The 13,764-nt window shown below is 35.8% G+C and overlaps 1 protein-coding gene across 2 annotated transcripts in view; it reads left to right on the top strand.

The window, feature by feature from the left end:
- Positions 1 to 13,764, top strand: part of MAN2A1 (mannosidase alpha class 2A member 1) — a 177,114-nt gene that overhangs the window by 126,000 nt on the left and 37,350 nt on the right. For both annotated transcript variants that reach the window (XM_058440641.1, XM_058440642.1), the window contains 3 exons: positions 1,500 to 1,718; positions 2,044 to 2,166; positions 5,529 to 5,643. In XM_058440641.1, the coding sequence (XP_058296624.1) occupies positions 1,500 to 1,718; positions 2,044 to 2,166; positions 5,529 to 5,643 (457 nt within the window). The remainder of the gene's footprint in view (positions 1 to 1,499; positions 1,719 to 2,043; positions 2,167 to 5,528; positions 5,644 to 13,764) is intronic.

The following is a 13,764-nucleotide window of genomic DNA, read 5'->3' as shown; positions in this document are numbered from 1 at the left end:
GCTCTTGTTGCCCAGGCTGGAGTGCAATGGCGCGATCTCGGCGCACTGCAACCTCTGTCTCCCGGGTTCAAGTGATTCTCCTGCCTCAGCCTCCTGTAACTGGGATTACAGGCATGTGCCACCACCCCAGGCTAATTTTGTATTTTTAGTAGAGACGGGGTTTCACCATGTTGGTTGGGCTGGTCTCAAACTCCTGACCCCGTGATCCACCTTCTAGCTACTCTTAAATATGCATGATCTTTTAGATAGAAAGGTAAACTGTAATAAAAATTTTGGTCAGATTTTACAGGAAGCTTTCCATCTAGAAAATGGAACAACAGCTCCTGGAAAGCAGGAGTCATGTCTTAAGCTGTGTGCATCCCCCATGCTCTGTTCAGTGTCTGCTGAACCTCAAGCATTTGATGTCTAGTGCTAACTTGTTTAATATTTATGTTATGTTTATCATTTTTATTAACCGAAATATCATAATATTGCAAAAAAATTTAATAATTAGGAAATGGCATTGTTGTAAAGCCCTTACATTCGTGGAGAATTTCCTTCTGTAGGCATTCTAGAGTACAGCCAAACAATTGAGAATGATCATACAGGTTCACATACTGGATGAAAACATTAATGCTTTTGATAGGCCTACCAACTTTAGGTTATTAGGTTCTCTGGATAAACTGAGACGTGTATGGTTTACCCATAAGATATCAAACATTTATAGAATATTGTTATACAGCCCTCCCTTGGTATCTGTAGAGGACTGGTCCCAGGACCCTCTGGGGATAACAAAATCTATGGATGCTCAAGTCCTTTATATAAAATGGCATAGTACAGATGATCCCTGACTTACTATGGCTCAACCTAGATTTTTCAGTTTTATAATAGTGTGAAAGTAATGTGCATTCAGTAGCAGCCATACTTCAAGTACCCATACAACTATTCTATTTTTCACTTTCAGTATAGTATATAATAAATTACATAAGCTATTTATATTTAGTATAAAATATTATTTGTGTTAGATGATTCTGCCCAACTGTGGGCTAATTTAAGTGTTCTGAGTACATGGAAGGTAGGCTAGGCTAAGCTATGATTTTGGATAGGTTAGGTGTATTAAACACCTTTTATGACTTACGATATTTTCAAATTCTAATTGGACATAACCCAATCATAAGTTGAGGAGCATCTGCATTTGCATATAACCTACACACATCCTCTTGTGTATTTTAAATCATCTCTAAATTACTTGTAACATCTGATACAATGTAAATGCTGTGTAAATAGTTATTATACTATAGTTTTTATTTGTATTTGTTGTTGTTGTTGTTGTTGTTTTCAAATATTTTTTATCTGTAGTTGGTTGAAACTGTGGACATGGAACCTGTGGATATGGAGGGACAACTGGATTCTCTTTTTAAAAAATATGATAGTTTGTTGGTTTTACCAAAAATATAAATGGTTTGCCTCTCAGTAGATAACATTTATCTTTAATAAATTCCCTTCCCTATCTTTTAAAGATCTCTTTTCAAGCACATATACCACCATTGGGACTGAAAGTGTATAAGATTTTGGAATCAGCAAGTTCAAATTCACATTTAGCCGATTATGTCTTGTATAACAATAAAGTAGAAGACAGAGGAATTTTCACCATAAAGAATATGATAAATACTGAAGAAGGTATAACACTAGAGAACTCCTTTGTTTTACTTCGGTTTGATCAGACTGGACTTATGAAGGTATGTTCTGAATAGTTCTAAAATTCATAGAATGCTTATCATTTTTGCTACAATATGTGTAGATTAATTAGGCAAAAGGGGAAAAAAGTCTTAAGTAGAGCTGTATCAAAGACTCTTGAGTAAAAGGATGCATGAGCTTTTTGCACCTTCATTGACCACTTGCTGCTCACATGTATAGTCTGTGGGTGGCGCTGCTCCATGGGCTGTGTGTCACTGGTCGACAAGTACAGAAATTGTTTTTTTAAACTGTCATATACATAGAACCAGATGCAACATGCTTAACATCTTAGTAGTGAGTTGCTTACTGTTTTTTTTTAATCTTTAGCAAATGATGACTAAAGAAGATGGTAAACACCATGAAGTAAATGTGCAATTTTCATGGTATGGAACCACAGTTAAAAGAGACAAAAGTGGTGCCTACCTCTTCTTACCTGATGGTAATGCCAAGGTAAGTGGTACTGATGAGATGACAAATGGAATAAACACTTATTGAAAGAGTATTGAGGAAAAAGATAAGTGGGTGTCATTATCTTATCATCTGTTGATTTATTAGGGATAGATGAACTTTTGGTTTCAGTATTATCTATCACTTTATTGATACTTAGCAATTTGTAGTCGAAGGTTAGATAAATGGCTGGGCGCAGTGGCTCACACCTGTAATTCCAGCATTTTGAGAGGCCAAAGAGGGTAGATTGCTTGAGCTCAGGAGTTCAAGACCAGCCTGGGCAACATGGCGAAACCCGTTTTCTACAAAAAATACAAAAATTAGGCATGGCGGCCTGCACCTACAGTCCCAGCTACTCAGGAAGTCTGAGATGGGAGGATGGCTTGAGCCTGGGAGGCAGTTGCAGTGAGCCAAGATCACGCCACTGCACTCCAGCCTGGGTTGATGGAGCAAGACCTTGTTAGATAAATAGTTTTTTAGAGTTGGAATTTGTTAAGATGCTACAATGAACAATGTTCAATTAGGATAAACAATGAACATGGGAAGAAACTAGAATTTACGTAGAGTTAGGGAGCTTTATATATATGCATTTTATACAGACACAAAACCTCTAGCCATATGGGAAAAATAGATTTTCCACTGTACCATTTTTCTCCTTGACTTTCAGCCCTTTAAAAAACAAATCTTTCTCACTCTTGACTATAAAGGTAGTAATATGCAAACTCTGGCACATTTTGAAAATGCCAGAAACTGAAGAAGACACTAAAATTTACCACCAGGTGCACAATCCCATGAAAACCATTGCCAACATTTGGGTGTATTTCTTATTGTCTTTTATTTTATGCATATCCTTTTCTCCCCGTTCTCAAGTCTTGACTTATTGCATGTACATATTTTGTTTTTCATTTGTGACAGTGCTCACAATCTGGTGGTATGTTTTTTAAAAATCCAATTTTAAGATATACTGTTGTGTTTAAGATGTTGCATATATTCTTTTTCTCCCGATTATTTACTACCATAACATTGTAATAAGCTTTCTTTGTAGCATTCAAAAAGAATGCTATAATGTAATTCTGATTAATTCCTGAGAATAACTTTCTAGAAGAGTCATTTTGTATCAGTGTCTGAAGTCTTTTAAGGACTTTTGCTATGTACTGATTATCTTCCCTCTAGAAAGACTAGGTAAATGTTCAATCCTACCAGCATTTTTTGAGAGTAACTCTAAAATCCCACTCCAAGCACTGAGAATTGGTCATATTAAAAGCTTTGCCTGTAATATAAGTTAGTAGAAAAATATTTTTCTGTTAAGATTTTCGTGATTACTAGTAAGGTTGAACATTTTTGTACCTTCATTTATCTTTCGTATTTCTTTTGTGATTTTCCTATTTCTATTCTTTGTTTTTCTGTTGGTGTGTCCTGATGATCTCTGAGCACTCTTTATGTATGGTAAAATTAATCTTTTTCCCTGTATGTTGTAAAATTTTTCTTATTGTGTCATTTAGTTTGTTAATTATTTTATTGTATTTCTCATTTATAGTGGTTTTAAATTTTTGTGTAGTCATTTCTTTTTTTTCTTTAGAGTTTCTTCCTTTGCTTTTATACCTTTATAGGTTTTCTCCACCTCAGGATCAGTGAAATATTCTCCTAATTATTTTCTTGTTAGCTAGGGACCTATCTCCTGAAAAAGTTACTTTTGTTCCACAAGTTATGAAACTTGCTAACTAAAATCCAATACTGGATTTTAAGGGATTGTGTAGGCTACAGTAAGGACTCTAGGTTTTTTGTTTGTTTGTTTGTTTTTGTTTTTGGCTGTTTGGGGTTTTTCTTTCTTTTTTTTTAAGTCAGTGAAGAATTAAAGACAAACTACAACTCATATGAGGCATTCCAGGATGGGCAATGAGTCCCAATTATGAGCTGTTTCAGTGTTTTCTCATTCACCAGCTTTTGTCATTGGACATTTTATTTTGATTGACTGTACTTAAAAAAATAGTTGTGCTATAGAATTTCATGCATAGATACCAATAACTAATTTATTTAAAACCATTTTATTTTTAAAAAGCTCTAATGTCAGATAGAAAGATAAAACAATTGTCATTTTTACAGAGAGAAAATAAAAAACATCAGGGAAAGAGGCAGTCTAGTATATCAGAAAAAGGCAAGAGCCCAGAACTCATCCCAGGTTCTCATCCCCTCCCTCACTTTCTAGCTATTTGGTAATTAGGTACAAGAAATTTGTAAACCATTAAGCATTTTAATAACTCCAGAAAATTTTCCCTAGCCAAAGAGGTAAGTTTGGAAGAAAATTACACAATTCTGAAAAAAATTTTTTTTTTTTGGAGACGGAGTCTCGCACTTTCACCCAGGCTGGAATGCAGTGGCACGATCTCAGCTCACTGCAAGCTCCGCCTCCCGGGTTCACGCCATTCTCCTGCCCTCAGCCTCCTGAGTAGCTGGGACTACAGGTGCCTGCCACCACGCCTGGCTAATTTTTTGTCTTTTTAGTAGAGACGGGGTTTCACCATGTTAGCCAGGATGGTCTCGATTTCCTGACCTTGTGATCCACCCACCTTGGCCTCCCAAAGTGCTAGGGTTACAAGGTGTGAGTCACGGCACCTGGCCGAAAATCTTATACTGTTTAAGTAGTTCATATTGCAAGCCTAACTTTCTATGCTATTGTTGAACTAAGGTATCTAATACTTTAAAAATATAATTACTCATAAATATTTTAAATTTGCTTCCATGTCACATAAATTATGTGCTTTGTTACCATTTTTTAAAATTTAAATAAAAACTAAACTAGTGGTTTCCAAGTAGTTTTTTCAAGTTTGTGAATTTATATTCAGCTAGTTCTTTCAAGTAAAAGGACAGAATGTTTTATAGTTTAGTAAACCGAGCTATGATTAAACTGTGTTTCTGAATCGTGCTTTCAGTTTGCTTAGATGACTCCATGTAGTCATCCTTGCCGCCTGTCCCAAACCCTGAACATTAGGGGGCTGGGATCATGGTTATAATAATTATTTACCTGGGAAAATGTAACTTCTGTGGAATGATTGCTGTTTCTAATAAGTAACTATATGGACAAATAGAAGGATTTTAGTTAGAAATTTGTACAGCTGGGAGGAATGCTTTCTAGACCAATGAAGTTTTAAACATTTTTATTTCCTATTTTCAGCATTTTTAAAAATAAAAAACATGTTCAGTTTTTATCAAATGCATATTATGTTACCTTATAAGATCTGGTTTACACTTAAAATTGCAAATATCAGGTGATAATGTGTTTTCTATTTTTGAAATCATAATAAACATATTCTTTTAAAAGTTTGGAAGCCAAAATATTTTTCTTAAATATATTATTTTCTTCTCAGCCTTATGTTTACACAGCACCGCCCTTTGTCAGAGTGACACATGGAAGGATTTATTCGGAAGTGACTTGCTTTTTTGACCATGTTACTCATAGAGTCCGACTGTACCACATACAGGGTAAGAAAATAGGAATGCAGTTATGAAACATATGTGTGATGGTTTTTGAATTCTTGCTTTTCTTATGCCGTTCTTAATAAATTAACAGTTGGTTTTTGTAGATGATATTTTTCTAAACTTGACATATTTTTAATATGATTTAAAATATGAAACTTACCCTTTGATAATAAAAAATGATAAAACATTTCAATCCCTACATATACATGTTCCTCTGTATATCTTCTCTTAATTGTTGCCATATTGGTCTTAGTCATGAGCTCATTAACTGGAAACTTTATTTCTAACACCTGAAAACAATACAGTGTTTTGATTTTATGAAATGGAAATTATATTAAATACGACTTTCAGTTAATAGACCACACACATATATGGGGCCTGCTTCCTTAAATACAGCCTGTATCACTGGAACATAACTTTAGGAGAAAAACGTTCTAAGCTAGTTCTGTTTGTGTACAGCTCTTTACCCAGTAGAGTATAAAACCTAGCAATTGTTTATCATTTTTAGAACAGTATTGAGCAGCATCTTAATGAACCCAAGTGATAGGAAATAGTCTTTTGATCCTTTTGAGAACTTAACCCTGGGCAATGGAACTCATTCCATGGGGTCTGAGTGGGGCTGTGGTTTCCAAAGACTTGCACATTTAGGTTGGTTGATTTAGAATTCATTGTTTTTAGAATGGTGTGCTTTTCCAACTACAGATTTAATCCTAATAACCAGGGTATTTACTATATTATTGACACTCTTAGAAAAAGACCTCATAAAAATGCCATTTAAATTTATCTTCACTGTTAGCTAAGTTGAACAAATTAGAAAAGAAAAAATACTCTTTCCTTGAGTCTTCATACAGGTAAAAAATAAAGGATTTCACAAACTAAAGATAAATGTATGGACAGGCACAGTTTCCTTTTTATGTGTTGTGGGGAAGCAAAGGGATACTATGTTCAGGGAATTTCTTAAATAACAGAAGTTCAATTTTCTGATTTCATAGTTAAATTTAATTTTGCTTTCATTTAACTTTTATTAACTTCAAATTTCATTAGTATTTGCTTTTTGTTAGAATTTCAGGTATGTACAGACTTTCTCATGCAACTTCTTTAGGTAATAATATGATAGGTTTTTCAGAATAACCCATGATTCACAGGATGAATCAAGAAGTAAAAGTTCTCTGGCAGGTGGGAAAAATAATGCTAGACACTAATTTTGTGTCCTAAATGTGACTTCTGAAGTTACTGTGATCACTTTGCTACCTACAGTAAAACCTGTAGTTCTGAAATAATCTTTTATTGAGTTTCTCAGAACTTCTGGTAAGTCAGAAACTGTTTTTGATCATCTGTTTGTACTCTTGTGTAAGCCATTATTTAATACCCCTGAGAGCTCTAAGTTACATTTTCAGCTTTAAAGCATTACCACACAGAAGATATGCTGATCTATTTTTAAGTTTGCTTTAAACTATTGTTTTTTAGTGGAAAAGTTTTTCCTAGAGTACAACATGGCACACACTTTGGCACAAACTTGCGTCATCAAGTTTGACTTACCATTGTTTTTCATCAGTTATATTTAGAGATGGGCTGTGTCTCAGAGGAAATGCTGTAGCAACTCTTCCTAAAATTCCAACTTCTCGATCAGGTATATTTGCATAATTACTTTTGCTTTTATTTAATCATGTCACTGTATCTTCTGGGTTTTCCTTGGATTATCCAGGACCTTGTTCTCACATCATAGGGCAGTTTGTGTAGACTAGATGGCCCTTTTCTGCTGCTGGTGGCTGTAGCTTAGCTTGCCAGAGTACTTAGTGCTTGACTTGGAAATTAATAGACTCTGACTTGCCTATTTACTTATTCGAGCAAACTACACTCATCAGAACTAAATGCTTGTCATTTTTCCTTTCCCCCTCTCTTCCTGTTTCCCTCTGGGCAGGGAACTGTCCAGTGGCTAATAGTGTTAAGCAGGAGCCCGGGCCACTGAGGTTTGACTGGCTCCTGGCCTTCCAAAGGGTCTCTCAGTGTAGCCCATTTCTATTTGCTGGTCTTGCCTCTGCCTCTTTTCTCTTTTTTACTCTTTAGTTTTTTTTCTTTCTTTCCTTCCTTTTTTTTTTTTTTTTGACAGTCTTGCTCTATCACCCAGGCTGGAGTGCAGTGGAGTGATCTCGGCTCACTGCAGCCTCTGCCCCCCTGGTTCAAGGATTCTCCTGCCTCAGCCTCCTAGGTAGCTGGGACTACAGGTGTACACCAACACGCCTGGCTAATTTTTGTATTTTTAGTAGGGATGGGGTTTCGCCATGTTGGCCAGGCTGGTCTCGAACTCTTGACCTCAAGTAATCCACCCGCCTTGTCCTCCCAAAGTGCTGGTATTATAGGCATGAGCCACTGCACCTGGCCTGATTTTCTTTTTTCATGTGTTTCCTTTCTAGAATATTTGTCTTCTCTTCCTTGGTGTTCTCGGGCATATGAAAAAAAAATAAATAATGGATAATTAAGTGTAATGCAAACTTAGAGTGCCTCACTGATGAGTTTTACAGTAGTTGCCTGGTTTAAACGTGAAGCCGTCATACATAAACTGGACGTAACATATAAATCTTTTTTTCTTTCTTTCTAGTCCAGATCATTTATTTTTTCAACTTGAAAGTAGTTGGTAGGAAATAGAGATACCAGGATCACCTGAAATGCTTTCTTCCAAGCTATATACCTTCTCATGTTTGTATTTGAGCTCCTCTTAACAAATCTCGCTCTGGGAAAAGATAAGCCCAGTTGTGGAGACAGTCTTTCCTTAGTAATCTTCATGACTCACCTGTCCCTCCCGTTTTTCACACACTATTGCCTGAACACTCGGGTTGTCTCAATCCTGGCTTATTGGGGTTTTAATGAAATCACTAATCAAGGCCCATGATAGAGATACGAAGTCTTCAGGGTATTTGGCTCTATCAGCGTTCACGCTGCCTGAAAGGGTGATCAGTCTTCAGGGATCTGTTATTTAGTGCCAAGTCTTCCGTATTAAGAAATACTGGAAAGTTGCTTAACATTCTAAATTTTGGCCTCCTGTAAATCAGACACCTGGATGATTGATCAAAATGCATAGACAAAATGTGGCTTTTCATTTTAGATGCAAAGGAAACGTCAGCCAACTTCCATGCTGTTGTAGATTGGCTTTTAGCTAGTATTGCATAAAATAACAAATATATTTATTCTTGAATTTAATTTACTAAACTAGTTTTGGATATATGCTACTTTTGCCCCCCTTAAACCAACCAGATGCAGTTATTTGGATGAGTATTAATGAATAGAGCCTATTTGTTGTTAGTACCAGATTTTCAATCCAGGAAGAAATGAGGGTTTGGGGAGAGAGACTATTAATATTTTATGATTACATACTATAATTGTATTAGGTTACTAAACCAGTTAATTATACAAAAGATTTTGTAATCTCAGCAACAAGGAATAAAGAAACAGAAAATGAGTTAGTATTAAAGATTGTCTTTGTTGGGTGTCTATTTTTGTTAAACCTTACAAATCCAATTTAAAAACTAAATGCATGCCTGACAAAATATTCTTACATTTCTCAATCTCTAGTTTAGTTGTTCTTTGACCCTTTTCTCCCCAAAGTGACTATTGTCCAAATTAAGCTTCAGGAGAAAACAAAATCAAGAACGAAAATCAAGCAACATTTCCAAAATTATATAAACTCTTTGGTCCTTAATGATTTTGAAACAGAATTGAGAGGCCTTGTAGTTCAACCTACTTTTGTTTTTGGTTAGATATTTAACTTTTGTCTCTCTATGTGCGTTCTCTCCAGATTCTGAGAATGATCAGAAGTGCAGTTGAAGGGCTCTCTCTTTCTTAACATCTTTTAAACTAATAAAAGAACACTCTGTTTTCCTTTTCATTATTGTTCAGACATCGCATTCAAAAGGTTTCTAAAAATACTAAATTAGAAGAAATCTTCTGCTTACTAGCCTTAAAAGCTCTACAAGATCAGAGCAGTTTAGAATTTCTAATGAAGGTATGGCACGGTGGCTCACACCTGTAATTCCAGCACTTTGGGAGGCCAAGGCAGGCGGATCACGAGGTCAGGAGATCAAGACCATCCTGGCTAACAAGGTGAAACCCCGTCTCTACTAAAAATACAAAAAGTTAGCTGGGTGTGGTGGCACACGCCTGTAATCCCAGCTATTCGGGAGACTGAGGCAGCAGAATCTTGAACACAGGAGGCGGAGGTTGCAATGAGCCGAAATAGCGCCACTGCACTCCAGCCTGGGCGACAGAGCGAGACTCCATCTCAAAAAAAAAAAAAGAAAGAAATTTCTAATGAAATATAATTTTTTGCCCATGTCATGTTTAATCAATCCATTTTATAGCACCCATAATTTAATGAAATGCAATTTATTTCATTTGTAGAAAATCACATTCTTCTGGGGGAAAAGTTGAGGGAGGTGGGAATTAATTTTTCTTGCAGTATAATCATCTTTCATTTAATCGAAGCTTTAAACACTACCATATAGGCTGCTACTTTAGCTTTCTTGGTTAATCTGTGATTAGAAGATAGAATATAATACAAACAGAAGCTCCTGTATCTTCTTGTGTTTTATTTAATACTGCACCTACAAGGAAAGTACATACCTTGCAATAATATAATACCAGTAAGTGACATTGCTAACTGTGGCCTTATTTGTCTTCAGAGCTGTAATTATTGGACTTTAGTGTCCTAGTTTCTGATACCAGCAGCTACTTTGAAGAATTAGGTCACTGTGGGTAACCAGTGTGTCGTGTACATTTCACTGGCGCAAGGACTGTGTTCTCCTAGGCAGGTGTTTGTTAGCGAGTGAGTATGTTTGTGTGTGTAAACCATGTTTTAACCCTTCGGGGAAACATCTTAAATGCGATACTTCTGCCCTGTTTTCCACCAACATATTAGAAAGTATTATATGTAATGGATCTTACTCAAAGAAAACAAGCAGCCTGGAGGTAAAATGTAATGAACTGACACCAAAAAGTATGGAAGGAAAGACTTTCCTTTCACTGAAATGACTGATTTCCTTGCATATTTAGCAATCGAAGAGAGTTGCTTAGTTTTTCTCTGAGCAATTTTGAATATATAAACATAAGTGGATTTATAACCTGACTCTTGGCTTTTAGAGAATCAAAATGAGCTTCATCTAGTTAAACATACTAGGGGACTTCAAAAAGTTTGTGGACAAATGGAATTAAAAGATAAAAATTAAAAATATAAACTATCAACATAAGCTTCATCAAGTTCATGACACTTTTGTAAGCAATGAATCCAGCTACTCAGTCCATCCCTAAGGAACGGAGGGTCCTGGGATTTTATCCATGTCATTTCAGTCTACTTATATTATTAAGTAAAATGATTGCCCATTAAATACTTAAGATTAGGAAACAAAAAGAAGTCAGGAGGAGCCAAATTAGCACTGTAAGTGACCGCCTAATGATTTTCCATTGAAACTATCACAAAATTGCCCTTGTTTGATGAGAGGAATGAGCAGGAGCATTATGGTGGAGAAGAACTCTGATGAAACTTTCCTGGGTGTTTTTCTGCTAAGGCTTTGGCTAATGTTCTCAAAATATTCTCGTAACAATCAGATTTTACTGTTCTTTGGGCCTCCAAAAAGTCAACACACCAAATGCCTTGAGCATCCCAGAAAGCTGTTGCCATGACTTTTACTCTTGGCCAGTCTTCTTTTGCTTTGACTGGACCATTTCCACCTCTTGGTAGCCATTGTTTTGATTGTCCTTTGTCTTCAGAATCATACTGGTAAAGCTGTATTCCATCTACTATTACAATTCTTCAAAGAAATGTTTCAGGATCTTGATCCCACTTATTTAAAATTTCCATTGAAAGCTCTGCTCTTGTCTGCAGCTGATCTGGACACAATGGTTTTGGCATCCATTGAGTGGAAAGTTTCCTCAACTTTAATTTTGCAGTCAGAATTGTATCAGCTGGTAATTGTTAGTTCTCTTCAGTTAGAACAGGAGCGAACTTAATTTTTTTCTTGAAAATTGGTGTAGTCTTCATCTTCAACATTGTCTCATCCCTTCTTAAAACAATTTATCTATTTTGTAAACTGCTGATTTTCTTGGACCATTGTCCCCATAAACTTTTCAAAAAGCATCAGTGATTTCACCATACTTCTACCCAAGCTTCACTATAAATTTGATGTTTGTTCTTGTTTAAATTTTAGCATAATTTATATTGCTCTGATAGGGGTTCTTATCAAATGGAAGTCTCACCCTTCTTAGTGCCTCAAACTAGATCCTGTTCAGACATGTTACAATAAGTAAGTATGAGTTTATTTTGATGAAATCCATGCATAGTTTTTTCATGATAAGCATTTTCCATGAAACTTTTGAAGACCCCTCTTGTAAGGGAATCACATTGGGATTTAGAGATCCAAATCCTTAGTTTTGCCTCTAAGCCAACTAGAGGAGTATGGGTTTGTCCTTTAATTTCTTAGGGACACAGTTTTTTAATCTATAAAAAAGGTAGTTGTTCAATTAGGTGTAACTGTCAAAGAGTCTTCATACAACTTAGTTTCACATAAAATCTCCTGTGCCTGAATCCCTGCTTCTAAATTCATCTTCTACACTTGGTCTTAGCCAAAAGGCCAAGAAGTGATTAAATTCATCTTCTAAGAATTCCTGAATCTGGGGCTTCCATCCCTGGAGTCTACCCCACTTGTAAACAAGGTCTCACAGCTTCACTGAAGTTCTTTTTATTTCCATAAAAAGATTCATGAGGACGTTAAAATGGTTTGCAATCAATCTCTCATTTTTTTCCAGAGCTATATTCCATATTTAGTTTGATTTAAAAGTAAAAAGCATTAAGTAAGTTATAGCTAGGCAGGCTTAGGTAATTAAAACATTTTTGGAATATCATAATATGCAATTGACTGCTAAAGATTTTTTTCCCTGTTAATTGGAACTTTTAAAAATTGAAATAAGTAGCTATGTGTCGAATCTGATTATTCCCTACAGGCATGAAAGAGAAGGTTATTTTAAGGGACTGTAAGCACATTCTGGTTACACAGATTCAGAACTCAGAGGTTATCTTTGGGGCTGTTTGAGAGCAGCTGATTGTTGAAGCCATAACTCCTTAGCAAAGAAGCATCATCCGCTACAAAGGTGGGATGCACTGAACTCAGGTGAAGGGCACAGGGATGGGAAACACAGGAGATGTGTAATGGCTCAGAGTTGAGACTCCAGAGCCAGTTCTCTTGTGTTTTATTCCCAGGCCCATCCCAGCTCTGCCACTTAGCAGCTGTTTGACCTTGCACAGGTTACTGCCAACCTGGCTTTGGTTTTATTGTCCTGAAATGTTGACAGTAGTAAAATCAGCGTCAGAGGATGTTTGGAGTATTCAGCGAGTGAATATACAAGGAACCTTACCCATAGTGAGTGTTGTATCTACTTACAAGAGTGAGTAAGCCAGATGGGTTAGATAGTTGAGTGTTACAAGACAAAGCATGGTCATTAAGGATTGGGGGAATTGGGGAGGATTTAATGAAGGACGTGAGTCATTGACAGGCTAGGTCTTAGAGAATGTCACATGAAAGGCAGAAAGGAGGAAAAGAATATCACAATGTGTGAAATATGGTTGTTTAGAACCCCACTGTAAGGATTTGAAGAACTCTTTGTCCCTTATATATTTTTTAATTGACTTGTAGTTTTTCTTTATACATTTAAATAATTGCAAAGGATGTTATTTTGGTGTATTGTACATGGTGACTTTTAAAAATAAGCATATCCAGTGGGCAGTGGTACTAAATCATGTGTTTTTTAAAAGCCTGCACTAGCTTTTTCTTTAACTGTCAGAAACTTCACATCATTATTTTCTCCTTATCATTACATTCTATTTCTCCGCAGAATTTTATCTTAATGTAGTATTTTTGTAGTTCAGAGCTTTGTTATTGGTCAGTCTTTCATTACTTCTCTAAAACAAAAATCGTGTGTGTGTGTGTGTTTGTGTGTGTGTGTGTATTTATATATACAGTTTTAAAAGTCTGTTATAAGGCTCTAAGTATTTTATTTCTTCTGGATTGAGATATAAAAATTATTATTTGTATGCAGTTGGTCAAAAAAACATAAATATGTTCATATTTTAATAATTTT

This window comes from Hylobates moloch, unplaced genomic scaffold (genome assembly GCF_009828535.3).
Source record: "Hylobates moloch isolate HMO894 unplaced genomic scaffold, HMol_V3 SCAFFOLD_6, whole genome shotgun sequence".
In the NCBI taxonomy this organism is placed as follows: domain Eukaryota; kingdom Metazoa; phylum Chordata; class Mammalia; order Primates; family Hylobatidae; genus Hylobates; species Hylobates moloch.
Note: the sequence above shows the minus strand (reverse complement) of the source record. Positions and strands in the feature narration are given on the sequence as shown.